The sequence below is a fragment of the Procambarus clarkii genome, chromosome 36, assembly GCF_040958095.1.
Source record: "Procambarus clarkii isolate CNS0578487 chromosome 36, FALCON_Pclarkii_2.0, whole genome shotgun sequence".
NCBI classification, from domain to species: Eukaryota; Metazoa; Arthropoda; class Malacostraca; order Decapoda; family Cambaridae; genus Procambarus; species Procambarus clarkii.
In genome coordinates, this window is record NC_091185.1 from 3,931,993 (window position 1) to 3,959,986 (window position 27,994).

Here is a 27,994-nt window from a genome sequence, read left to right on the forward strand (position 1 = left end):
ATTATTGGGATCCACTTTTATTAACATCTTTACTTAGGGCTTTTCCATACTTTAAAAGAAAGTACAAATGTTATGCAATTTTCGTCTAGTCGTTGCTTCATAGATCACATTCAATCTATGATGTAATTATTCTTATAATATTTTCATACATTTACAAAACTATTAGTAAGAAACAAATATTGCAATAGTACATATGGACTACAACAAGGAATATCCTACACAAATATATTGTAATATTCATCTATTTCTTTCCTCTTTTCGTTCCTTTGGTCTTGGGTTTTGGTTTTGGCTTGGGCTTTGAAATTCCTTTACCTGCTTTGCTCTTCTTGGCAACTGATTTCTTCATGGCTCTCGCATCTTTCTTCATCCTTTTGTCAACTAATTTATATGGACCTTTGGTGCCTTTGGGCTTCTGCCCTCCATGCCTCTTCTTCATCACAACATAAGTAGTGTCTTTCTTCTTCAGTGGTGTAAGTGCCTTATTATATAACCTGTGTGATATACAGTTTATTAAGAGTGATGAAAATGATAAAAGTATATCAATGTATATGGCTTCTGTATCTGAATATGTCTTCATAAGTGCAGAAACTAAGGGAAGGAGGCTGCAATAACAGTATAATACTGAGATAATCCATAGGAACCTTGATGAGGATTTGAATGTATGTGGTGGGTGTTCCCACGCTCAGGCCACAACATAGTCATAAGGATTACAACCTGGAATTCTACTGAACACACAAGGGCTTCCCGAGGCTTCCACCGAAGCCAGATCAGGATTTTTCCACAATTCACTCATGCACTCTGGATCTGTCATCTAGGAATGTTGTACTTCTGATTATATTCTGTGTATTGAAAGAGGATAATCACACTAACGTGATGTATCAATAAGAAAATCCGTAGAGAGCCGTGCTGAGGGTTCGAACCTATGCAGTGGGTAGTCCCATGCACACCCCCCTGACAATCAGGCCACAACATGGTCAAAACGATTGCAACCTGGAGTTCTACTGAACACACGAGGGCCATATTGTGTGTTCAGTAGAACTCCAGGTTGCAATCCTTTTGACCGTGTGGCCTGATTGTCTGGGGGGTGTGCATGGGACTACCCACTGCATAGGTTCGAACCCTCAGCACGGCTCCTACGGATCTTCTCATTGATACATCACGTTAGTGTGATTATATTCTGTGTATTGAAAGAGGAGCATCAGAAGTAGAACATTCCTAGATGACAGACCCAGAGTGTATGAGTGAATTGTGGAAAAATCCTGATCTGGCTTTGGTGGAAGCCTCGGGAAGCCCTTGTGTGTTCAGTAGAATTCCAGGTTGTAATCCTTATGACTATGTTGTGGCCTGAGCGTAGGAACACCCACCACATACATTCGAATCCTCATCACAGCTCCTGTGGATTTTCTCATTGATATGTCACATTAAGTGTGATTACTCTGTGAATAATAATAATAATAATAATAATGTGATTTCTCTGTGTATTATTATTATCATGATATATCAATGAGAAAATTCACAGGAGCCGTGATGAAGATTCGAACTCATGCGCTGGGTGTTCCCAGAGGCATGCTCTAAACAACTACGCCACGACATGGTAAAAAAAAATGCAACCAGGGGTACAACTACATCCACTAGGTGTAGTTGTTTCACACAACTATGTGAAACCCTGGTTTGGCTTAAGTGGAAGCCTTGGGAATCTTAGTGGGTGCAGTTGTACCCCAGGTTGCAATTCTTTTGACCATATTGTGGAATAGTCATTTAGAGCGTGCCTCTGGGAATACCCAGCACGTAGGTTTGAATCCTCTTTACAGCTCCTGTGGTTTTTCTCGATAATAATAATAATCATTTAGGGAAAGTACATACATACAAAATAGGATACAAGAAGAATGTTGGATTACTAGGTAGGGCAAGTATGTACTATGCCTAAAGTCACTAATACGCACAGCGTTTCAGGCACGAGTTACCTGGAGTAGAATAAGAGCAGAAGAGTGGAGTATGAGGAGCAGATGCAGTAAAAACAGCAGTAGCAAAGCAAGTATTGGAAGCAGATAGAGTAAGAGCAGCAGATGGAGTACGAGGAAGAACAACAGGTAGAGTAGGAGCTGAAGAAGTAGAGTAACAGTAGTAAGTGGGTGTAGTACAATCGATGCTATGTAGCGCATAAGTAGTGACAGGAAGAGTACAAGGAAAGAGAAATGGAAGAGAAAAGAACATCTTAATATTTTATACATAGGAAGATGGGAAACTGTGAAGACAAATAATATCACTTACTTCTTGACTTCCTGTGCTTTCTCTCTTTCTGACATATCAGCATTATTTGTCACATTCTCTGCCTTTTTCCGGGCCCTTTCCATACGCTTCTTTACACGCCGTTGCTTACGAGCTTTTGCTTCAACCACCTTTTTTATTGTTTGGGCATTGACATCCTTAGAACGGTCACGATACATGTTCAAGTCCTCCTGAAACAGTTATTTAAATTGAAAATCTGAGTTAACTTCTGTATGTATTTCAACTGTAACTGAGTGAGGATAGTCTCCTATGGCCAGTATATCTCACTACGAAAATATTCTTAAAAATATGAACATGCCGAGATGACCGAGGCAGATAGAATAGGAATGGGAGGCTAATCTACATAGGTAAGTAGGATCAGGATGAAGCCCAGAGCACCCACTACATCTAATGAGACTTGCAGTTTATGGGTTAAGAAATATGTCAAAAGAAGTGTAATTCACAAGCTAAGTTGAGGATACTGTACTTTGTTTTATCAGAATCTAGAGTTTTAACTCACCTTGCAGGCTGAGAAACACAAAGCAAGCAATGACTAGGAGACTGAGTGATGCTGAGTACACATAGGATGTAGTAGTAAAGAAACAATGCTTAAATTGTTGCATAAAGTTTCATGAGCCAAGTTGCCTATTCATTTATCCTTGTTCATTATTGTTGGAAAAAAGTCTGGATATCCATCATACCTGATGACTAGGAGTGAATGATCTTTATAGAGAAAAGAAAGCCTTAGTCGCTGGAATAAAGTACACGTAATATATGAACCACTTGTCAAACGGAGCACTTACAGGATTTACTTCTATCCTCAATGTGTTGTACTTCTTCTCATCATTCACGAACCAGTTTGGGAGATCATCTCCATCACCAAACATATATCTGAAGTACAGGCAGTCAATAATTAATCCATAATGTTAATATGCAGCTGCAGGCAGTGGTTATGTTTCACGGACAAAATATGCACAATAATTCCTAAAATATCAGTTGCTAAGCAGCATACAATACAGTACCTATTCCAACCAGCATCCGTGATATCTCTCTTGGCTTTTTTGGAGTAGATCATTTGAGTGGCTAGTGCAAGACCAACATTATCTAATCCAGCCTGGTCTTTTTTCCTCTTATTACCTTTTGTGATACCTGTAAATACAAGAAAAATACATTAGATACAGTATGTATCTATTGAAATCTTCCACTAGGCCACAGGATATAATATGATGTTCATTGAAGAAAATCTCCACCTTCTACACTATAGAAAAATAAAGAAATTAAAATTGAAACCAAATACAAAATGCAATCAAACCCATGTTATAGAGCAGAAGAGAAATGTTAAGACCTGAGAGTTGTGCGAACCCTAAAGTCGAAAAAATTTAGATAATGCAAAACTCGTCCACTAATGTTAGGTGTACTTAAATATAAAACATCAAATACAGCTCTCCAACTTGCCCAAAACAGAGAAGAGCACCTAAACATGAAGGGACGATGTAGATGAATGTCGTCTAATTCCAGTCCAGGAAAAATGTATCCAGTGCAAAGGCCTCCCTCACTGGAGCGTTGAGAAGAAATTGATCAAGAAATCAAGAATTGAGAAGAAACCTCGAGACCCAGCTCCAAAACCACAAAGCCCCCCTAGCTAACAGACAACACCAAGTTTTCAAGACAGGCAAGAATGCCTGCAAGACAGAGCAGAGCCAAAACTGTGCGTCTAGTCTGTTCAACATACAAAATGTTAGATTCAGCTCGAAGGAAAGAGACCATAGAAGTAATTAGAGCATTCCACCCAAAACTTCCAGCCATTTCCTGACCTGAAATGGGATGGTAACACAGATATGGGCCACTAATACATAGGCAATACCAATCAATAGATTATTAAAGGTGTAAGGAAGACTGATCTCCAACACAAACTAGGTCACACTACTGTACATATATCGAGTTCAAAATAAGGTGGCTCCCTTCCTTCTTTCTAGTGGCAGCACCTGGCAGCAGCTAGGGTAGTTGGGTGGCAGTGTTCTGATCGTTCCATTTAGCTGTTTGGTGGCACATTATTGCCAAACAACTTTCAGAGGATTTGGATTTTTGTCGGGTTTCTGTAAGTTACAGAGGGAGGTTTGCCTCAGTTGTGTGAGAGAAATCGTCCAAAGTGTAACGTGTCATAGTGCTCGGGGGGGATGTTAGAGCACCAGCCCAGGAAAGCTATCAAGGCAGCAGCCTAGAAAGGCCACTGTAAGGTTAAGACATGATGCAACACTACAGAGAAAAGTGTTCACTCTCTGAAAAATCTGCAGGGCTTTAAATGGTGAAGTAATTGGAGTAAACAGTCCAAAGCTTAGAACAAAACCCCCGAATCTCGGAATCTAACTCCCTTGAGGTGGAAAATGACAAGCTGGAATCTTAAACCAACTTAGTCTATGTCTCATTAGTTGTGACAAGAGTAAGTTGAGAAAAGTTCTCATGTGCCCATTTCTACTATTTTAATTCCTGATGTTTTGTGTTCATACCATACACCAACTCTTACACCACAGAATCCACCTTATCACAGGTCAATTTCAAAGTAATTTTCTAAACTCTTCCAATCATTATCCTGCCATACACACTGTCCACTACGATTCATAAACTAATGCCTCAATAAGTCTTACAATCACTAAATTAACCTTTTTTATATAATAGTAAAATCACAACACTTTCAATCATCTGGCACAGTGACACTATCCCATGCTGTCTGGTAAATTCTTAGTTTCCTCACCTCTTCCATAAATATTATCCTGGTATACTATATTGCACTCTTCTCATGCCAACACATCCAATTATGTACACAAATGCACCTCCTTTGCTCCATGCACCCATATGGCATTAAAATATTCTCTCCACTTATTGGGCTGGAGGGTAGAGCGACTGTCTCGCTTCATGCAGGTCGGTGTTCAATCCCCGACTGTCCAAGTAAATGGGCACCATTCATTCCCTTCGTCCCACCCAAAATTCTTATTCTGACCCCTTCCAAGTGCTAGTCATAATGTCTTGGCACTTTCCCCTGATAATTCTATCCCCTACCTATTTCAATCTTAGCATTTAACAATCTTATTAACCTTCCATTAGTCTCTCTACTATACTTACTAACTTTTTTCCATTAGAGCTTACTGCTTTGTTAATTATTTTCTTTATTTTTCAACTTATTTCCTCATTTGCTTAGTTTTTTTTAACTATCAACACTTCTTACTAATTCACAATAAAAATACATTTTTCCATTCATATAAAATTGTAATTAATGTAAATTAAACCCTGAAGGGTTGGTGTCCTTATTGAACCTAATTTTCACCAGAGCTGAAGCTATTTTACAAATTCTATCGAACCTGCTACCTTTGTAAGGATAACAGTATATCATTTCAGTACTATATGTAAGTCTGAAACTACCTCCAGCACTTTCCTCCAGGTAAAGACATCTCTCTCTCTCTCTCTCTTGCCTACACTCTCAGTAGCTTTTGTATCAGACTAAGTGATTGTGCATAATTTTATTATAATGATGAAAAGATATTCCTGTCCTATGCTTACCACTGCCAACTGCTCGTCCTATCATCTGTGGGCCAGCTGTTACAGGTTCTTCTTCCGAGTCTGTGTCTGAATCTGAGTCGGAATTGGAGTCGGGTGCATCTCGTGCTTCTTCTACGTCTGAATGATCACTGGTGTATCCTGATTCGTTGCCCTACAAGAATGAGATGCAATTATATCTCAATCATCTTGAGAATAAATAATATAATATGTAATGTTCCAGCCATCATGTTCCATTTATAAAATAAAGATTCTCCCAATGTTTGGAATAATTAAACCACATCATGTTTCATTCCAGAATTGTTATCCAGCTGCATGACCAAATGATGCACTTATCATCCAGTGCACATGTCCATGGTTAAAATAAAATGTACACACACACATGCATATACCTGTCCCCTGAAGCCCCACATCAAAAGGAAAACATCAGAGGCACATGCAAGGCTGGCAAACATAAGAACTGCCTTCAGAAACTTGTGTAAGGAATCATTCAGAACCCTGTATACCACACATGTCAGACCAATACTGGAATATGTGGCTCCAGCGTGGAGTCCACATCTAATCAAGCACAAAAAGTTAGAAAAGGTTCTAAGGTATGCCACCAGGTTAGTCCCTGAGCTGAGAGGAATGAGCTACAAGGAAAGATTACTGGAACTAAACCTCACGACACTGGAAGAGACGAGTTAGGGAAGACATGATCACTACCCACAAAATTCTCAGAGGAATTGACAGGGTAGATAAACCCCACGGGGAAGATATCTCCCGTTACGCACGGTGCAGTCGCACCTCCACAGATGGCTCAAAAGGGCCACCACTTACGGGCTATTCATGCCCGTGCTACCTTTTGGGTGGCTTAATCTTCATCAATCAATCAATCGCTAGATAAACTATTTAACACAGGTGGTACATGAACAAGGAGAGAGAGGTGGAGACTTGAGTACCAAGTGAGCCACAGGGACGTTAGAGAGAACTTTTTCAGTGTCAGAGTAGTTAACAGGTGGAATGCATTAGGCAGTGATGTGGTGGAGGCTGACTCCATACACAGTTTCAAATGTAGATATGATAGAGCCCAGTAGGCTCAGGAATCTGTACACCAGTTGACAGTTGAAAGGTGGGGTCTAGGATCTAAAGAGCCAGAGCTCATCCCCCACAAGCACAACTAGGCAAGTGCAGTATATACCTAGTCTATCTCAGCACAAAATGCCAATGTACGAGTATTGTCATTTAGACTTGAAGCAACAAGTGCACCAATTGGTACTTAAAATATTTGAGCTGATAAAATCTCCATATATTAGTGCTCATTTTCCCCATGAACCAGTATTATGTAAAATCAGCAGCATCACTCCAGCAAAATCATCAAGAGAAGTACCCTAACTCCAGCAAAATCATCAAGAGAAGTACCCTAACTCTAGCAAAATCATCAAGAGAAGTACCCTAACTCTAGCAAAATCATCAAGAGAAGTACCCTAACTCCAGCAAAATCATCAAGAGAAGTACCCTAAGAAATTGACAAAAGTAGATGAAGTGTTCCTGAAATTAGTTATCTAAAAATTATAATTTGAAGTAGGTATGTTGTCATTCTAAAATGTATAGTAAGCCTCTATGGTGCCTAAGTACACCACCACAGAGAGCACCACATTAATGAACACTACAAACATTCATATTCCATAGCACAATAACTTTTCTACCATCATCTAACGTCTCTACACAATCATCACATTTTCTTCCAGTTGCCACATACATATTTTAATAAACATGCAGGCAATGAGTCACAATAACGTGGCTGAAGTATGTTGACCAGACCACACACTAGAAATTGAAGGGACGACGACGTTTCGGTCCGTCCTGGACCATTCTCAAGTCGAATCGACTTGAGAATGGTCCAGGACGGACCGAAACGTCGTCGTCCCTTTAATAAACATCTTTCTAAGTTTCCAATGCACAGTGCATAGTGAATTAGTTTTTTTTTTACACTTTTTTTCTATATTTAGTTATACTACCAAGTATATTTGTGTTTAAAATACATATCAATACAGTATATCTTTGTTGAAAACACAGACAAGTGAAACAAAAATGTCCAATTTAGCTTATAATATCTTCCTTTAGACAAGCTCACCAACATCAAGACAACACAAACCAACCAGATCTTGAAATCCACACAGTGGCTGCACCACAAGAAATAAATAATTCCTACTACTACTGTTTCGTGCATTAACTTTTCTAGTCCCTCTTTATTCCTCTAAGTCTCTCTCACTTTTATTCTAACAATTCTTATGTCAAACCATTTTTAGTTCTCAATTTCTAAAAAATTTCTTACATATATATACATAACACATTAAATATCCCTCCCCCCTCCCCTCAACCACAAAAAAACTAAAACATTCACCACATCCAACATTTACGTCTTGCTCAAAACAACAAAAAGTTACCTCCGGTTCCTTCTTTACAGGTTTCTTGGATTGTTTTCCCAATACAGTTCCACCACTTTCCTTATACTTCCGAATGGCCGAGTCCAGCTCATAGTCTTCATCTGCCTCTGTCTCTAGGTCCTTGAAGACATCCTGTAAACATACACAATGTATGTCTATATCCTCTTGTAAACATGTACAATATATGTGTAGCCTTGTAAACATGTTCAATACATATGACCGTTTCCCCTTTTCTATAAGGGAAATACAATTTTTTTTATATGTCTGTATCCCTCCCTTGTAAACAAGTAAGAGTATGCCTGTATTACTTTATAGGAATACTACCAGAGAAGTACAGTATCTACATATACTGTACTACAAATAAGTAATAATTAAATAAGATGATAATGCTCACAGCAATAGGTATCATGGCTAATATAATTAAATATACTGTATATAAATATAAAGTCTTTAACAAATTTGCTATGAAAATGTGATTTCTAACAGAGCTGGTCTTACTTCGGTACAGAAAATACTAGTTATCTATATAACGTAGAAGCTTTGTAACGCAGCACTCTGGCATCAAGAACGCTCACAAAGCTGGGGCCAGATTCACGAAGCAGTTATGCAATTACTTACAAACCTGTACATCTTTTTTCAATCTTTGGCGGCTATGTTTACAATTATCATACAGTTAGAGCTCTGACGCACCAGGAGGCCGTATATAACAATAACAACAGTTGATTGGGAAGTTTTTATGCTTGTAAACGTTTAATAAATGTAACCAAATACATAATGTACAGTATTGTATATAATAATAGAGCAACATTATACATAGCAAACTGAATATAATATTAGACCTACACTGTATGTAGCATATTGTATATAATAATAGATCAAAACTGTATGAAGTGTATGCTTGTATAACCAAAACGCTCAAGAACCTGGTACTATTTACATCCTTAAGATGCTATAAAATAAAATCTTTTACCGTGATAATTGTGAACAATACTGACCACATATAAATTATGACTCGACGGTTGTGTATACAAATAGTGACACTAATATCCCAAGTATGAAGGCTGGGAAACAGTATTAATTAGGTAGATAAACTAGCTGAAAGCTCATCAATAAATAATGAGTACAAATTAATGCATAAAATTACTATTAAATGAAACTGATTACAGGTCTTAAGAAAATCTCAAACTATACTGGTAACAAAGAAAATTCTGAATGTCAGACAGAATAACCACACCTCACCTGACTAAACCAGTTTTCCGCCTTTCTAGCTCTTCTATTTTCTCGTTTATCTCCAACAAGGTCAGTCAATAGCGGATTTACAGCGTCGCCATCCTCGTCATCACTCCCCACGTGGTCAAGTGAGGTCTTGCTCTTGATGCCTAATCCCTCTTCTTCATCATCACTCTCCTCCTCCTCTTCGTCGTCACCTATTTCTTTGTCACCTTTACCCATGTAAAATCTGAAAGAAAAAAATTGACTCAAGTTATACATACTAATAACAGTATTACAGTATATTAATGTGTACCAAAAAATATTGAGGCTGAACAATGGGATCAAACTTGCATCCCTGAACTCCTCAGGCACATATACTGCCGACTGAACCACAACCGGGCTCAAAAGTATCTCAATCAGAACTACAACAGAGTTGAATAAAGTTTGAAAGGCACCTGGTTTGCCTGGTTGACCAGTCCAGCAACCAGGAGGCCTGGTCGACGACCGGGCCGCGGGGACGCTAAGCCTCCGAAGCACCTCAAGGTAGGTAACCACCATCCAGTACTGTACCATAATCCAAATTTTTACGAAATATCTGCCCATATGCAGGTGTTAGGAGTGATGTTTTATGAGAGCTACCCACCTACACTCAGGTATTGGCCTTGATACTTACTCAAAGATACATCACATTTGCATGATTTTATTGTGCACCGAAATGTATGTAATAATCCGCATTTAAAAATCACTTTTATATTATAAAGCAGCAATTCTTTAGCCTTAAACTGTTTTACAGAATTCTGTAGATTGCTTTGATTGAATAGCATACCACAACCCAGTCTGAAAGTCAATCACCTTTCCTGTTTTACATAATTATATGTTTCATGACACCTCACATACCAGCACACCAGAAAGATTTTTGTTCACACCTTGATGAGAAAAATAGATTACAATACATTCCATGGCAATTAACGTTTTCCAACTGAACTGGATGGGGCCAAGCAACTGGAGAATTAAAAAAAATTCTGATTTGTACATGCCATGTACTAGAATGCTAGCCCAATGTGGCAATACATTTTTTAATCCTGTAAATACATCCTGTCAATTCAGTATCCTACATTATCCTATGTAATTATAAATAAAGAACAGGGGAAATACATTTGCTACTTAACCCTTGAAATGCGTATACCACCCTGAGAGCATTTTAGGTATTTTGCAACAGTTAAAACTCCTGTTGGTGCACAGTGTTCTCAATCATTATTTGAGACCTCAAGTAAACATCTGCCAACTTGAAAAGTTACTTTTACAATTTTATGAACATTTTTCCTATCTATGTAATTAGGTCTGGCAGTAGTATTGAGATGTTTGTTCTGCTCATGGTGTAGCAGTAAGTCTCTTTCAATGGTGGGTTCACTATACTCTCCACGGTTTTTCCTCCCCAATTAAGTTGCAAGATCACTTGCAAAGTTCCTGGTTACAGTGGACAAAGGTCAACAAGAGAGTGGCAGAGAGTAAGTCTACCAATCAGACCAATCCTTTCTTTTCCAATGTGAGGGGCTGGGTGTCTTAACACTTTCGCACTCCGATGATGCCTATTAGCGGCTTCCGTTTTTCTCCTGTGCCGTCTCGGATGACGACGTCCAGAGTCATCCATTAAAATATTTGTTAAAAATTTAAATTTTATCTGATCAGTCTGGGAGTGGTTTCAAAATGAGCGCCTTTAGATTGTGCACAATTTGATACCAAAATGAAAGACGTAACACGAAAATTGATGTCAGAACACTGGAAAGATATAAATAATTTTGTGGTGATGAGCGTCAAAAAGTGTCCAAAAGTTAAAATATTTGTTAAGATATTGTTGTCTGAGCAGTCTTGAATGAACCCTTGTTAATTGTTCGGGAAGCAACTGATTGGGCCTTGCTTGGAAAAACGCACATGGCTAGCAGTGCATGCAAACTCACTTTGAAGTCAGCGGTTGCTTCATTGAGCCTTTTAATATCTCAACTTATAAATCACACAGAAGATAGCAATAAAATATAGCAATGTAAATCCAAGCATTGCCTGTATAATCTTTCAATCTTTCAAGTTTAATTTTTTGTAGAACCTTATAAAATAGTCCATTTAAATATTGAATATTAAACATTTAATTATGATTTACAAACTAACCTTCCTGTGTTGTCGAGGCGTCCTTCTTCTCGACTATATTTCATGTACTTTGGACCTTCTTCCTCTGCCTCACTCTCGCTGCCAGAGAGCACCATATCTCCCTCCTGGTCCACCACACTATCAATATTCTGCACCTACAGTGTAAAACCATCACACGAGTAATTTTTTTATCGTACAGAAAGGTACGTATTTGAAACATGTTCTTAGGATGTCAGTGTAAATGGCAGTGGAGGATGAGAAGACGAAGGAAGAAAATGAAAAATAAAAAATAACGATGGCGCCTTTTAACTGAAACATGGAAATACAGATATATCCTTCCTCACACTCATCTTTCTGGCTTTCTGTACTCATCTTATTGCTAAATTCCCTCAAATACACTCGTTGACTCTTCTGTGTTTATACATATTTTTTTTATGTTTTTGGCACTAGTTACAGGGTAAGAACAATTATTATTGTAGTAACAAATTTAGGCGTAATAGTCACTATTTTGTACATTCCAATCCAACTGTATATTATCCTATTTGGAGGATAAGTCAATTAATTTTCCCATTTTTTTCACTTTATTGTACCTTGATTTTCATCATGGTCCTCCTCCACATATACATTGGAAGCTCATTTGTCTATCACACAACCCTGGCATACTCCTATATTAATAGTAATAAGCATCCAAAAATCTCAAGAGACTATGGAGTTGCGCTCTGGTTGTCGGTCTGGAATGGCCTCTCTAGGGCGCAAAGCCAGGGTAGGTTGATACGGGAAAGAAGCTGTCACCCAAGCAGCAGGTCCCCCCCCCCTCAACGGTGCCAAAAGTCTCCAATGGAAATATATAAATATGGTAACATCAAATCAATAATTCATTATGCCCCTAACCCTCACACATGCCATACTTCCTGCATAAAACTTCTTCACAACATTTAACAACCTTCTTCCAACTCCATTTATGTTCAATAAAAATATAATTGTTATTCCACACCAAACATTTTGCAAAGGGTTGATAATGTACACAGTGTATGGAGCCCATAGAATGGATTCTTTCCACCAGTGTTGCATATAAATTTTCAACAACAGAATTATATACTTGCAAATACATATTTGAACACAAGTTTGAGCATTAACATATGAAAAATCTAATATTATATGGTACCATACATTATATAATTTGTTTGAAATATAATGTTAAATAAGGTGACTACTGTGTATAATATATTTACAATGAAATTTAGGCATTAAACTTCAAATGCGATTCACATCTTGCCTGAGACAGTTTTTGAAGGTTGAACAGGCCAGCCTCTGCATTCTCCGTTGGGCCGGGGTCTCCGGGTATAAGGGCTTTCAAGCGTAGCTGCTCCTCAAGCTTCTTCTTTTCTTTCAACTTGCGCTTCCTTGCTCGCTTATCTTCTCGGGCCTGTTCTGTCTGTTGATTTGGGCGAAAAAGAAAAAGTGGTACATAAACTTATCAGAACAGTACATAATTGGGAAAAACAAGTGTGTTGTGCCTGCTAATTCCTTTCTACATGACAGATTATGTAATTGGAACTCAGTGTGTTGACGATTAATTGAAGCAAGTTGCACTAATGCTGCTCTTTTACAATTCTTTTTAAGACAAATGAATTTCTTAACAATTATTATCTATTCTATGAGTACAGTATAAACATGTAGTTAGCATGAATTAAAACTTAACAAAATACTTAGGAAAATGACCTTGATAAACAAACATTAATTTCACTTTCATAGTTTGACCAATACCGAGTAGTTTTGTATTTTAAGGCAATAAACAACAGTTAATACGGAATGATACTGCTATATTTGAGTATTTTATTAGCTTGAGTTATCTTGAGTTATCTTGAGATGATTTCGGGGCTTTTTAGTGTCCCCGCGGCCCGGTCCTCGACCAGGCCTCCACCCCCAGGAAGCAGCCCGTGACAGCTGACTAACACCCAGGTACCTATTTGTACTGCTAGGTAACAGGGGCATAGGGTGAAAGAAACTTTTGCCCATTGTTTCTCGCCGGCGCCCGGGATCGAACCCGGGACCACAGGATCACAAGTCCAGCGTGCTGTCCGCTCAGCTGTAAATTTCACATCAATAAAATGTACATATGACTTCAACATAGTATCTGTGTGATGAAATTTATCATCAACTTTTATTTAGTGACATTTTCATCCAGTGGATTACAGCACATATACCAGGTTTGTGCAAAATACAGTATTTATATCTTCTTTATGGTAAGATATTTAGAATAGCTAATAAATAAATGAATAATATATCCAAAAAATTGATTTAATGAAAAAACTGTTAACTATATCTTCTTTCTAACCTATATTCCCTAAGATATATCCATACTGTATCATCATGTCTCTTTTTTACGCAAAATTATCTAACCGAATGTTCATTGTTCATTAATCTAGTTATAATGCTTGACATCCAGATTTCGGACTGAATCTTTTGCACAGTTAACTTAAAACCGATAACTTGGCCACCTTCAAGTCTTACCTTCAAATCCAAAATTTGTTGTTGTAGTTTGTTCATCTCGACTTCTTCATTTGTCTCTTGATCTTCCTCGTTCGTTGTTGTTTTTTCTTCAGCTGGCGTCTCCTTCTTCTCTTCTGCTATTTTCTCTAGATCAGCCTAGACAAAAGGTGTTACACGATATCAGACTAATTGTGCTGCATAGTGGATCAGTGTGTACAAACTGTGCTGCATAGTGGATCAGTGTGTACAAACTGTGCTGCATAGTGGATCAGTGTGTACAAACTGTGCTGCATAGTGGATCAATGTGTACAAACTGTGTTGCATAGTGGATCAGTGTGTACAAACTGTGTTGCATAGTGGATCAGTGTGTACAAACTGTGCTGCATAGTGGGTCAGTGTGTACAAACTGTGCTGCATAGTGGATCAGTGTGTACAAACTCTGCTGCATAGTGGATCAGTGTGTACAAACTGTGTTGCATAGTGGATCAGTGTGTACAAACTGTGCTGCATAGTGGGTCAGTGTGTACAAACTGTGCTGCATAGTGGATCAGTGTGTACAAACTGTGCTGCATAGTGGATCAGTGTGTACAAACTGTTCTGCATAGTGGATCAGTGTGTACAAACTGTGCTGCATAGTGGATCGGTGTGTACAAACTGTGCTGCATAGTGGATCAGTGTGTACAATCTGTGTTGCATAGTGGATCAGTGTGTACAAACTGTGCTGCATAGTGGGTCAGTATGAATAAACTGATAATAAATATTTATTTACAGATACTGTGTCATAATTTACAATCACAAAAAAATAGTGAACACCATTCCTAACATAATGCATATTTAAAACAATGATGCAATTGATAGTCGACACAAAGAAAATGTACGGTAACTAAATGCTATATTTACGATTACTTTCTATTGTGCAAAATTTGTTCAAGATGGATCTCCAATAGGTAGACAGACGCCCAATTCACTAATAACATGAAAAATCATATTAACATGCAATACTTTATCGAAAAGATCAAATGGGTCGACATGATATAAACTCGGATAAGAAAACTCCACACTAGAAACCACTAATCTCATTAGTGGTTTCGATTAGATATAGCACATAGCATAAATAATTGTTTACTCTATTCTTGTTAAGCCTGAAACTTTTCCATTTTCAGAGCAATATCATCTTAAAATAAGCTCTTTACAAAATAAAGGTAAACAACAATAATTTGATGCCGGCACAATTGCGTTCTTATTTCTCACCTTCAGGTTTTTTCTCCAGGTCAACAGTTGCCGCAAATCCTTTCTCCCCAATACCTTAATGTCCTTACAGTTCTCCACTATGACCTCTGTGGTTAGCCGGTGATTTCTGATTGTTTCGTCATCAAAGTCAAACTGAAAATAGTTATAACATAGGAAATACAGATACCTTTAATGATTAATTAAGTCAAATGGGAAGTACAAAAGTCTGAACTACCACAGTATAAGACTTGGTTTGATTAGCTGGTTAACAGTCATTACACATGTTACCTGAGACAGCAGAATGGGTAACAGTTAAATAAATAAATAAATAAATAAATAAATAAATAAATAAATAAATAAATAAATAAATAAATAAATAAATAAATAAATAAATAAATAAATAAATAAATAAATAAATAAATAAATAAATAAATAAATAAATAAATAAATAAATAAATAAATAAATAAATAAATAAATAAATAAATAAATAAATAAATAAATAAATAAATAAATAAATAAATAAATAAATAAATAAATAAATAAATAAATAAATAAATAAATAAATAAATAAATAAATAAATAAATAAATAAATAAATAAATAAATAAATAAATAAATAAATAAATAAATAAATAAATAAATAAATAAATAAATAAATAAATAAATAAATAAATAAATAAATAAATAAATAAATAAATAAATAAATAAATAAATATATATATATATATATATATATATATATATATATATATATATATATATATATATATATATATATATATATATATATATATATATATATATATATATATATATATATATATATATATATATATATATATATATATATATATATATATATATATATATATATATATATATATATATATATATATATATATATATATATATATATATATGTCGTACCTAGTAGCCAGAACTCACTTCTCAGCCTACTATTCAAGGCCAGATTTGCCTAGTAAGCCAAGTTTTCCTGAATTAATATATTTACTATAATTTTTTTCTTATGAAATGATAAAGCAACCCTTTTCTCTATGTATGAGGTCAATTTTTTTTTATTAGAGTTAAAATTAACGTAGATATATGACCGAACCTAACCAACCCTACCTAACCTAACCTAACCTATATTTATAGGTAAGGTAAGGTTAGGTAGCCAAAAAAAGCTAGGTTAGGTTAGGTTAGGTAGGTTAGGTAGACGAAAAAACATTAATTCATGAAAACTTGGCTTATTAGGCAAATCGGGCCTTGAATAGTAGGCTGAGAAGTGCGTTCTGGCTATTAGGTACGACATATATATATATATATATATATATATATATATATATATATATATATATATATATATATATATATATATATATATATATATATATATATATATATATATATATATATATATATATATATATATATATATATATATATATATATATATATATATATATATGTCGTACCTAATAGCCAGAACGCACTTCTCATCCTACTATTCAAGGCTCGATTTGCCTAATAAGCCAAGTTTTCATGAATTAATGTTTTTTCGTCTACCTAACCTACCTAACCTAACCTAACCTAGCTTTTTTTGGCTACCTAACCTAACCTTACCTATAAATATAGGTTAGGTTAGGTTAGGTAGGGTTGGTTAGGTTCGGTCATATATCTACGTTAATTTTAACTGCAATAAAAAAAAATTGACCTCATACATAGAGAAAAGGGTTGCTTTATCATTTCATAAGAAAAAAATTATAGTAAATATATTAATTCAGGAAAACTTGGCTTATTAGGCAAATCGGGCCTTGAATAGTAGGCTGAGAAGTGAGTTCTGGCTATTAGGTACGACATATATATATATATATATATATATATATATATATATATATATATATATATATATATATATATATATATATATATATATATGTCGTACCTAGTAGCCAGAACGCCCTTCTGAGCCTACTATGCAAAGCCCGATTTGCCTAATAAGCCAAGTTTTTATGAATTAATTGTTTTTCGACTACCTAACCTACCTAACCTAACCTAACCTAACGTTTTCGGCTACCTAACCTAACCTAACCTATAAAGATAGGTTAGGTTAGGTTAGGTAGGGTTGGTTAGGTTCGGTCATATATCTACGTAAATTTTAACTAAAATAAAAAAAAATTGACCTCATACATAATGAAACTGGTAGCTTTATCTTTTCATAAGAAAAAAATTAGAGAAAATATATTAATTCAGGAAAACTGGGCTTATTAGGCAAATTTGGCCTTGCATAGTAGGCTGACAAGTGCGTTCTGGCTACTAGGTACGACATATATATATATATACAGTATCCACTCAATTTAACAGCCTATATGGGGCTGAGCCCAAGTCGTTATTTACGGAGCTCCGTTATTTCCGACGTTAAGTCGGGTCGGGTAATTTTTCAAGTAACATTCAGGTAGGATATATTTTACACTGTATAACTAAAATTAAATAAAGTTCATTGTGTAATTGCATTCCAATTTAGTGCACGGCCGACGATTAAGCCAGTTGCTGGCTGCTGCATGGATGATGTGTAAACACGCTCTGATCAAGTCCAGATGGGTGGGAAAAAATTGATTCATTCCTTTGTATTGAAAAATATTTCATGTATCAATCAGCGAGTTAATATTGTCTTAATAAAATTTTAGAGATGTGTTTTGATTTACCCTGAACAGTGCAGGTAATGTATTTTTAATGTTACGACACAGGCTGTGGCGGCCATGCCATAACAATGGCGATCGAGCCTTGTCACTGAGAGCTAGCCAAGACGAAATATTTTGAGCTCACCTTTTCTCTGCTGATGATAGAATATACATTTGCAGAGACTAATATGTAGCTTTTGTTGAAAAAAAACAACTAATATCTTGTAATACTATAATAAAATTGGTAAATTGACTGACTTTTAATGTTACAACACAGGCTGTGGCGGCCATGCCATAACAATGGCGATCGAGCCTTGTCACTGAGAGCTAGCCAAGACGAAATATTTTGAGCTCACCTTTTCTCTGCTGATGATAGAATATACATTTGCAGAGACTAATATGTAGCTTTTGTTGAAAAAAAAAAAATTAATATCTTGTAATACTATAATAAAATTGGTAAATTGACTTACTTTTAATGAAGCTGAAGATTACGAAGCTGTGATGATTACGTCATCCTCTGCAGCGCTTGTTTTATATGTACAATTATTTTCAGGCACTCACTTCACACAACAGCTAGCCTTACTACTAATTCACATGAGTTCTAATTCTACTTCACTATTGACAATTATTTCTACTGTATATTTACACTGTACAGTATCTTTTTGTCTAGGCTTAATTAATCATTAACACTTACAATACTGTACTCTATCAATACTTTTTACACTAATTTATATGCCTTTCAATCATATTTTATATCGTTAGTGGATGACTTGTCACGACTTGGTGGGAATTCAGCATCGGCGGGTGCAACATGGCTTGTAGAGCATTCGTTGCTGGCGGATGTTCCACGACTTGTCGATGGGAATTCAGCATCGGCGGGTGCAGCATGGCTTGTAGAGCATTCATTGCTGGCGGATGCTCCACGACTTGTCGATGGTAATTCAGCATCGACGGGTGCAGCATCGCTTGTCGACGAAGATTTTTCACGAACCGTTGAAATCATGAATTTATCTATTTTTGTCTGAATCTGATTTTCTCTGGCTAACGTTTTGAGACATTGCTTTAAGGCTGTAAGGTGTACATAAAAATTTCCAATAACCTCATGTTTACTTTTTATTGAATATTCAATGAGTTCCTCAACTTGTTCCAATCTTTTCTGATATCCGACACCTCTAGGCAGAGCCTCACCAACATCGTCCGAGTCATCATCAGAGTCATCAGAGTCATCAGAGTCATTTCCGAGAACACTTTGCGCAATCTGTTCTTCAGTTAACAATTCATAACCAGGATCGTAATCATTTTCTAACCATTCATTGATATCATTCACTTGTACACCCTGACCAGCTTGGAGCAACATTGTTCGGATCGTTTCTTCAAACCCTTCAAAATCATTGGCTTCATTTTCAAAACCTTCGAATTCACTATCAGATACTGCTGCTTCACATCTAGGCCTCTCTGTTAACAGTTTCTTCCATGAATTTGTTAGTGTGGTTTCTTTCACTTTATTCCAAAGCCTAGCCCAGTGGAATATTGCTTCCCTGATTGTGTACTTTTTTAGATTTTCTAGTGTTCTTTGAGCCCTTGTATCCTTTCCTGTCAATTCATCTTCCTCGCTAGGTAAAACAACTAAAACATCTTCAAGCATTGCTGTTTGGTACATACGTTTAGCAGCAAGGATAACACCTTGGTCCATGGGCTGGATCAAGGATGTTGTGTTTGGTGGAAGTGCCATGCATTTTATTCTGCCATCCCTTGAAATTAACTTGCTAATGGGATGAGCAGGAGCATTATCTAGCAGCAACAATGCCTTAACCTCACTGGCCTTTATTCCACATTTGTTGATCTGGAATTCTCTGACTTCTTTGCAAAAGTGGTTTTCAAACCAGTCCGTAAATATTATTTGATTAAACCATGATTTCTTAGAATTGTAATATATTACAGGTAATGCCTGCATTATATTTTTTAAGGCTCGAGGATTTTTAGACTTGCCTACCACGGCACATTTTGTCCTGTGAGAGGCATCAGCATTAGCACAAAGCAAGACTGAGAGCCGTTCCTTGCTTATCTTTCGTCCAGGAATATTTTCCTGCATCCTACTGGTTAAGGATGTACTTGGTACAGCTCGCCACATAAACCCAGTCTCATCAGCATTATATACTTGATATTTCCTTAAATTATTACTGACAATGTACTCGTTTAATTTAGCCTTGAATGAATCAACATTAGTGGGATCAGCACTTGACGCCTCACCAGAAATTTTTTTGGTGTTTGAAATGTTATGCCGAGCCTTAAATCTTCCAACCCACCCATCACTTGCACTGAAATCTTTTATACCTAATTGAATGGCAAGTTTACTTGCTGCAACTTTAAGCTCTTCAAATCTTATTGCCATGCCAATTGTGCGGTGCTGAATAAACCACTTATACACTGCAGCATCCAATTGTGGATACTGACCAGACTTTACTGTTTTTCTCGAACATGCAGCACCAGAAGTAGCACACTCTGTTGTGCTCACATATTTTAATAGAGTATCCTTCTGTTTCTTGATGTCACTTACTGTACTTTTCCCGATGTTAAACTCTGCTGCTGCTCGTGCATGAGAATATCCTTTATCAAGTTTCTTAATTAACTCCAGCTTCTGTGCAACCGTCAGGCGCTTCCTTTGGGTAACTTTTGGCATTTTGTAAATTAAAAAGATCACAATTACAGTACAGTAATATCCTTCACAATTGAAGCTAGCCGCGCGAGTTCACGGTAAACAATGGGAACACATGGCCCGTCGGAGTACATACTAGGTCCGTGGGAAAAAAAATACCTAGTGCCTATACATACTATAAAAGGTATTTAATAAGAAAACAAAGACTTTTGCTTAATAAAAACTGTTTCAAAATATTTTATTAATAATAATTTACAATTTTCTTCATTAAAGTGAATCATTTTAAAAGAAAATTAAGATGTAATATATGACTCTGGACGATCCAGGTCGGTGGCGGCCTGGTCGCCATGTGAGGGGACGCTGATGCCACAACAAACCCAATACCGACTGTCGGTAATATCGACCGCAGACCGGTATAGCAGGCTCTAGCTACTGGGCTCCCAAACCGGTCGTTAATACCAGCAGATCGGTATAAAAGAGGCCGTTAAATTGAGTGGATACTGTATATATATATATATATATATATATATATATATATATATATATATATATATATATATATATATATATATATATATATATATATATATATATATATATATATATATATATATATATATATATATATATATATATATATATATATATATATATATATATATATATATATATATATATATATATATATATATATATATATATATATATATATATATATATATATATATATATATATATATATATATATATATATATATATATATATATATATATATATATATATATATATATATATATATATATATATATATATATATATATATATATATATATATATATATATATATATATATATATATATATATATATATATATATATATATATATATATATATATATATATATATATATATATATATATATATATATATATATATATATATATATATATATATATATATATATATATATATATATATATATATATATATATATATATATATATATATATATATATGCATCAGATATTGTTGTTTTGGCCACAACCAATAAAGAACTACAGCAATTCCATGACAAGTGAAAGTATGACACTAAAAGATAAATATACTTTTAGATTTTCATTTGCTACTCTAATTTCACTAACAAATGTGAGTGTGTTACCTCTGAAGCTTCCTGCAGAACCTCAACAAAGTTTCCTGAATGAATAAACTTGGATACGGGAACTCGGTTGTAGAGCGTAGTTGCTCCTTCAGCATATCCCTCTGGTTTCCGACGAGTCTGCAATAGAAATTAATTATTACTGTAATTATAATAGAAATAATTACATTTCACATTACTGAAGAGTAACTTTCACTATCCATAATAAAATTCCAATTAGACATTGTGAAATCAGTGTGTCTGTGAGGAACCAATTACAATACTGTACAAGAAAGACTGTACAAGAGAGAGGGAGCCGGTCAGCCGAACGGACAGCACACTGGACTTGTGATCCTGTGGTCCCGGGTTCGATCACGGGCGCCGGCAAGAAACAATGGGCAGAGTTTCTTTCACCCTATGCCCATTACCTAGCAGTAAAATAGGTACCTGGGTGTTAGTCAGCTGTCACGGGCTGCTTCCTGGGGGTGGAGGCCTGGTCGAGGACCGGGCCGCGGGGACACTAAAGCCCCGAAACCATTTCAAGATAACCTCAAGACCTTTGCCACCTTGTGACTAGTGGGAAATAATGTACAACGGAATGTATCTCTATTTATCAGATTTGATCTGCGTCACGTTTTGACGACAAAAAATTCTTCCATATTCGCCAGCATTTTCCACATTAGTCAACCACCATCAGGTACAGGATCGTCATGTGGTCAGCTAGTCCACCCTGTCAGCTTTGTGCAGTCATCGAGTGCATCTAATTCTAATTTCTCTTTGAAATTTATTCTTTTTGCAATTCTTTGATGTAAAAAATCTATCATAAACTAGATTGAAAGTTTAAAAATGTATTTGCCTAATTACACAACATTAAGCAAAGCTAAAAACAATTTAAAAGCAACTTGTTAAGAAAGATTCTGAGGTAACAATCAGAGAGAAAACACAAATAAAGCAATTAGGAAAAGTTAGCAAATTTAAAACTTTGGGAGTTATGACGATGTAAATTTACACAGTTAATGGTATCGTTCTAAGACATGCAAATTCCAAATATAAATCAAACATCTAATACAATTCTAAAACTATAAGAAATGACATTCATCGATTGCAAAACTTCCCAGGTTATTATTACCTAGCATGACAACTGGGATTATTCCCTTCCATCACGAGGAGTGTAGATATATTTGGACAAGCTACAGTTATTAGTTTCCATAAAATCATTAAAAGCCCCTCCTCCCCAATGATTTTTAAATGGTTCCATTATCTGCCATAGTCCAATGACGATAGGGGATCTTCCTTTCTACCACAAGACATAAGACTTGAGAGTTTTAAGCCTTGAAAGATTTCAAGCCTATGCACAAGGTGTTCTCCAGATACTGCAAGGATACTTCAAATTACTAATCAATTCTTAATAACATAGTAAAAACTATGAGGTATGCATTTGAGAATATCAAAAGATTTTTTTGGGGTAAATGCAATATATAAAATAAAAAACCAGCACGAACAATGCCTGAAAACATATAATACCTACCTTTTCTGGTTTTAAAAGGTTAAGTTTAGTATTAGGCTCTGGATTAAGTTCTTGGAACACATGTTTTGCCGAGAAGAACTCCGGGTCAATCTTGGATGGGTTAAGGTAGCCATGACACACCACAAAGATTTCTGCCGATTCATAACGAGAAGCTTGTGGTTTAGTGGCTTCCACCTGAAAATAAATTAAAACAGATCTTAAATAAAGTATGGAAAAACAAAAGCTTATAACATTCAGAAACCTTACTATAATTCACATTCATGTTCTCAGTCCCCATAACTCTTACAACAGTGTAGTCATCACTGTGAGTTGATCATATAGTGCAGTGTGATCATCATCAAATAAAGACCTACATTTTGCATCAATGTTTGAAAAATCAATACTGTATTGTATTGCCAATATAGTTCCAATAGCTCAATGGTGTCTCCTGGCAGCCACAAGATGCCACAAAATAATCTTGAGTCAGATGAATTTCGGTTCCTGATCCATCAACAAATGACGGTAACTGCACATACCAAGGGCAACATAACAATCTTGACAGCATACATATTTTGGACTTGTCTTTATTTCGCACACAGATGCCTTACTTCTGAATATATTTTATGTGAAAAATAATTCTTGTTTGGTCTTGGCTCCCTCCACAGCGTAATATTGTACTGACAAATTCCAGAAGAAATGTTGAATACCCTACAGGAGTAGATATATGATTTTTTTTCTCTTTTGCATTTTCTGTACTTTAGAATACTGTACAGGTAAGGAAAAACATTTGACAAGGAAAAATAAGTAAAAGAATTGATATTTTCATTGCAGTTAGGGTAAGAACTATGATGATAGCCCTACTTTTAGGGTTAAGTAACCTCAAGTTATAGTCTGCCACCACAGCTCACAGGACAGACGCAAGCATCTTGGGAAAAGCCTCAGCCTCTGCAACAATAAACGAGAAGGCAGGCACCGAGCTTTGACAGTACAGTACTGTACTAAACCCTCCAATACCCTTATGAAGAAAGTTCTCTATGAGAATGGAAGATGAAAACTTAAAAGACTTAAACTTATTTGGGGTATGAGGACAGTGTGAAGTAATGGTGCCCCACCACTTGGGCCATTAGGAATGAGATTAATATATAGATGTGTATAATAGAATACAAGAAACCTTTTACAATATACCTTGGCATCATGGCTCACTTAACAAATTCTCATTTAGCCTACCTTCTTGAAGAGTTTCCGAAAGACATACTCAAGGTTAAAGTAGTCCTTGGAACGGAAGACCTTCGTTACAAAACAACCACCTTTTTGCAGAAATTCACACGCCAACTTAAATGAGTGAAGCACCAGCAAGTTCTGTTGGTAAGCATCATATAACCAGTTCTGACCTGTCAAGAGTAAATATAAATAAATACACATTTAAAATTCTTTCCAGTTTGCATAATAATTCCTTTCATAATTTATAACTTGCAATTTGTACCATAAATATCACTATATTTGTTAATACAGCAGGAAGGTAAATAAAACCTCTCTCTTAGCAGAACTCAAATTCATCACAATAATTATAAGTTGACTCTTAAATTTCACATGCAAGTTAATCCCGGAAATTAAATCACTACTTTACACTAATCTCCAAAATCACTTTTTTACACCAGGGGATGAGTTCCTAGACATTTTGTACTTAAGTAATCTATATACTGCAGTATTTTGTTAGGAATCTTATAACTGAATTGCTGTTAGCAGGGACAGGAAGCCTGCACTTTGGCTTATCAAGGTCTCCCCTAGGCCAACTACCAACTCTTCCCCAGGATGCTACCCCACAAGAGTTGCCTAACTGCCAGGTATACCTAATTTACTGCTAGGTAAACAGCAGCATCAGGTGAAAGGAAAGCCCAGCCATTTATGCCCTTCCCAGGGCTTGAACTGGGGTCCGTGATTGTGAGCTAAAGATGTAGTCCATTGTACTTCTGTATAATAGAATCCTGAAAAATGTCACTAACATTAAAAATACTCACCAACATTTGGAGCACCATCATGAAGAACTAAATCAGCCTTCCATGTCTTCAAAGTTGACTTCAACTCCTGCCTCACTTTTTCTGTAGTTATGTCTCCCACTATAGAGAGTGTCCCAGGTATGGGCTTGATAGGAAACAAATCAACACCAACAATGATTGAGGATAAAGGCATGTACTTCTTGGCAACCTGCATCCATGACCCCGGAGCTGCACACAAATCAATGCAGACGCGAGATTTTTGTAGGAACTCATACTTGGTATTTAGCTGGATCAATTTATAGGCAGATCGGGCACGGAAACCTGAAATTATAAATTACATCCACAAATATAACAGGAAATATTTTTAATACTGTAACATGAAATATTTTCAAGTATTAAACTAGGGTAATGTTAATAGGTTAAAAATACATTTTGCATACAACTACAGTATCTTTTAACATGCTATTCAGCAATATCTCTTTTGAATTATGTCCTTTTGAGAACTCCTTGAGAGAGTAGTATGCACAACCTGTATCAAATACTGTAATATATTTCTTAAAGAGACTGAAACACCTATGCAAATTCAATGCTGACCTGGTCGTAACAAATATGCATGTGTCACTTCCATGCATCGAACAACAACACAATGGGAAAAGAACTATAACTGCCTCAGCAAGCATTTACAGTACAAGTACCAAGATAAATGAATAGACAAATGCAGTAACATAAAAGCACTTATGTATACAAGGTGCAGGAATGTATACCTAAAATAAAATAGATGTATAAAGAAATCACCCCCTCCCCCACAAAAAAAAAACTTACTACAGGTAACACTTTGAACACAGACTAAACTTGCTGTCAGCTGAAAAGAGCATAAGGATATTTCTGAGTGGCCTAGTCAGTGTGATGTTAAAGAAGCCTCATACCTAAGCATTCCAAAATTACCCAAGTTTTAAGATGCACTAACCTAAGACTAATATGTTTTTACTGAAGGTAGTGGTTAGGGATCATACGCAGTGCAAAACCATAGTCTCAAAGTCTTAATGAATACATAACCCAGCAATCCTGTGACAGTGTAAAGATTGGTTTCCATTCTGAACTATCTTAGGTACCTTCTTGGTACCATAAGTCATACACTCTCATGTACACATAATTAGGATATTTTATATTTAAGAATCATTGTATTTATTAAGCAACTGATTGATGAAAATAACAGCCATAGTTCAAGCTGATAATACCAGTAGTAGTACTAAAGTAAATGAGATTGACTCTGACGTAGGTATAGAATTATTGTGATAACTCCATGAATGCTAACAAAAAATATATGGAATACAGGTCTACTAAATCACAAATCACAGGATCTAGAGAGATCACAGGTCTACCAAACACACAGACATGCATTTTGCACTGATCATTTCATCTCTGAATTATTATCAAACACTTCATATATTTTATATATACAGCAACCATTTTGTACAACCACATTACACAATGTGACACACATCATGGGTTAGGTTCGGGCTAAGATATATCAAGGATTGCCCCATTCTATATTTCTACCTAACAATTCTAATTAGGCTCGACTTGGGTATTTTCAGATAGAAGTGCGATGGTACCGGAAGATATCAAGATACACTACTGTAACAATATTTTGTATTCTCAGAGTATCTGTAAATGTTTTTCATTACTACTGTACTTAATATTATCTTTGCCGTAACACAACCAAAGACTAGTTTAACCTAACACATCTAACCTAGAGAAGTAAGATCATCAACATGTGGGGCGACTCGTCTCAATGGGGTAGTATCGAATCGTACATAGGTTTTTTTTTTTTTTTTACTAAGTTCGTGTAAACTTTAGTTGTATTGGTATGTAATGCTTACGTTGGTAAAGGTTTGATAGGTTTCAAAACCTCTTGGTGAACAGCCTTGGCTATAAAATGTTATCCCAACTCCATCATACTACTAGTAGGATCAGCCCCGCTCCTGTGCCAGGTAAGTCCATTACGGGCTCACCATAGCCCGTGCTACTTGCCCCGCTCCTGTGCCAGGTAAGTCCACTACGGGCTCACCATAGCCCGTGCTACTTGGAACTTGTTCAGAGTAGCTGAATCTATAACAACATTCACCATACTGCCGTTCCAGATTAGGGAAGATTCTCCCTATAGGGGGGGAAGTTGGCATGGCCTAACTCTCAGTCATTAACAAAGACACCCACCACTATATAAGACACCTACCCGCAATCTTTGCCTTGTGGTAAAAGGCATCCTTCCGCTGTTTTCCAACTTTGCTTTTTTTACCCATTGTAGAGCCTGACACGTGTGGTCTCGACCCTTGTTGTGATCAGGCTGGCTGGCTCGCGCCTGTTAATTCCGGGTCAGAAATCACTGAAATAAATATTTCAATTTAATATAATAGAACTTATTAAAATGTAATTTCCTCTTTTTATACAATAATAATTAAAAATATTATATTATAAATAAGATTTTATAAGATTACAGCAATAATATAAATTGCAATCGAGAATATAACTCGGATTTCCATGCACTTGCTGGAGAGTTTGTCGGATAGCAAATGCACTCATTAAGAATAACTATATTTGCCCTGAGTGTATTTGACCCATTGTTAATATAATGTTAATATAAATTAAACCGTGTAAGTAGCTTAACAAGACTGAAACTTGCTTACCTA

The 27,994-nt window shown here is 35.9% G+C and overlaps 1 protein-coding gene across 1 annotated transcript; it reads right to left on the reverse strand.

Moving 5' to 3' along the window:
• Window position 1: 1 nt before the first annotated feature.
• LOC123756141 (pre-rRNA 2'-O-ribose RNA methyltransferase FTSJ3) lies at window positions 2–27,690 on the reverse strand. Its single transcript, XM_045739192.2, has 16 exons — window positions 27,541–27,690; window positions 25,326–25,625; window positions 24,535–24,698; window positions 23,329–23,502; window positions 21,825–21,941; window positions 15,348–15,479; window positions 14,118–14,252; window positions 12,880–13,038; window positions 11,625–11,758; window positions 9,489–9,708; window positions 8,250–8,381; window positions 5,824–5,974; window positions 3,291–3,417; window positions 3,072–3,159; window positions 2,272–2,459; window positions 2–491 (listed from the first exon to the last, which is right to left on the reverse strand). Exons 1-16 carry the CDS (start codon window positions 27,605–27,607, stop codon window positions 242–244), a joined length of 2,538 nt encoding a protein of 845 aa, XP_045595148.1. The 5' UTR covers window positions 27,608–27,690; the 3' UTR covers window positions 2–241.
• Between the last annotated feature and the right edge of the window lie 304 nt (window positions 27,691–27,994).

Excerpts from the sequence above, each read along its gene's own strand:
- LOC123756141 (XM_045739192.2), bottom strand. The coding sequence starts at position 27,607 with ATGGGTAAAAAAAGCAAAGTTGGAAAACAGCGGAAGGATGCCTTTTAC. Across the intron at positions 9,709-11,624 it reads CGCCTCGACAACACAGGAAG|ATTTTACATGGGTAAAGGTG; the intron begins GTTAGTTTGTAA and ends TTTTTCTTTCAG. Across the intron at positions 8,382-9,488 it reads CGGAAAACTGGTTTAGTCAG|GATGTCTTCAAGGACCTAGA; the intron begins GTGAGGTGTGGT and ends GTATGTTTACAG.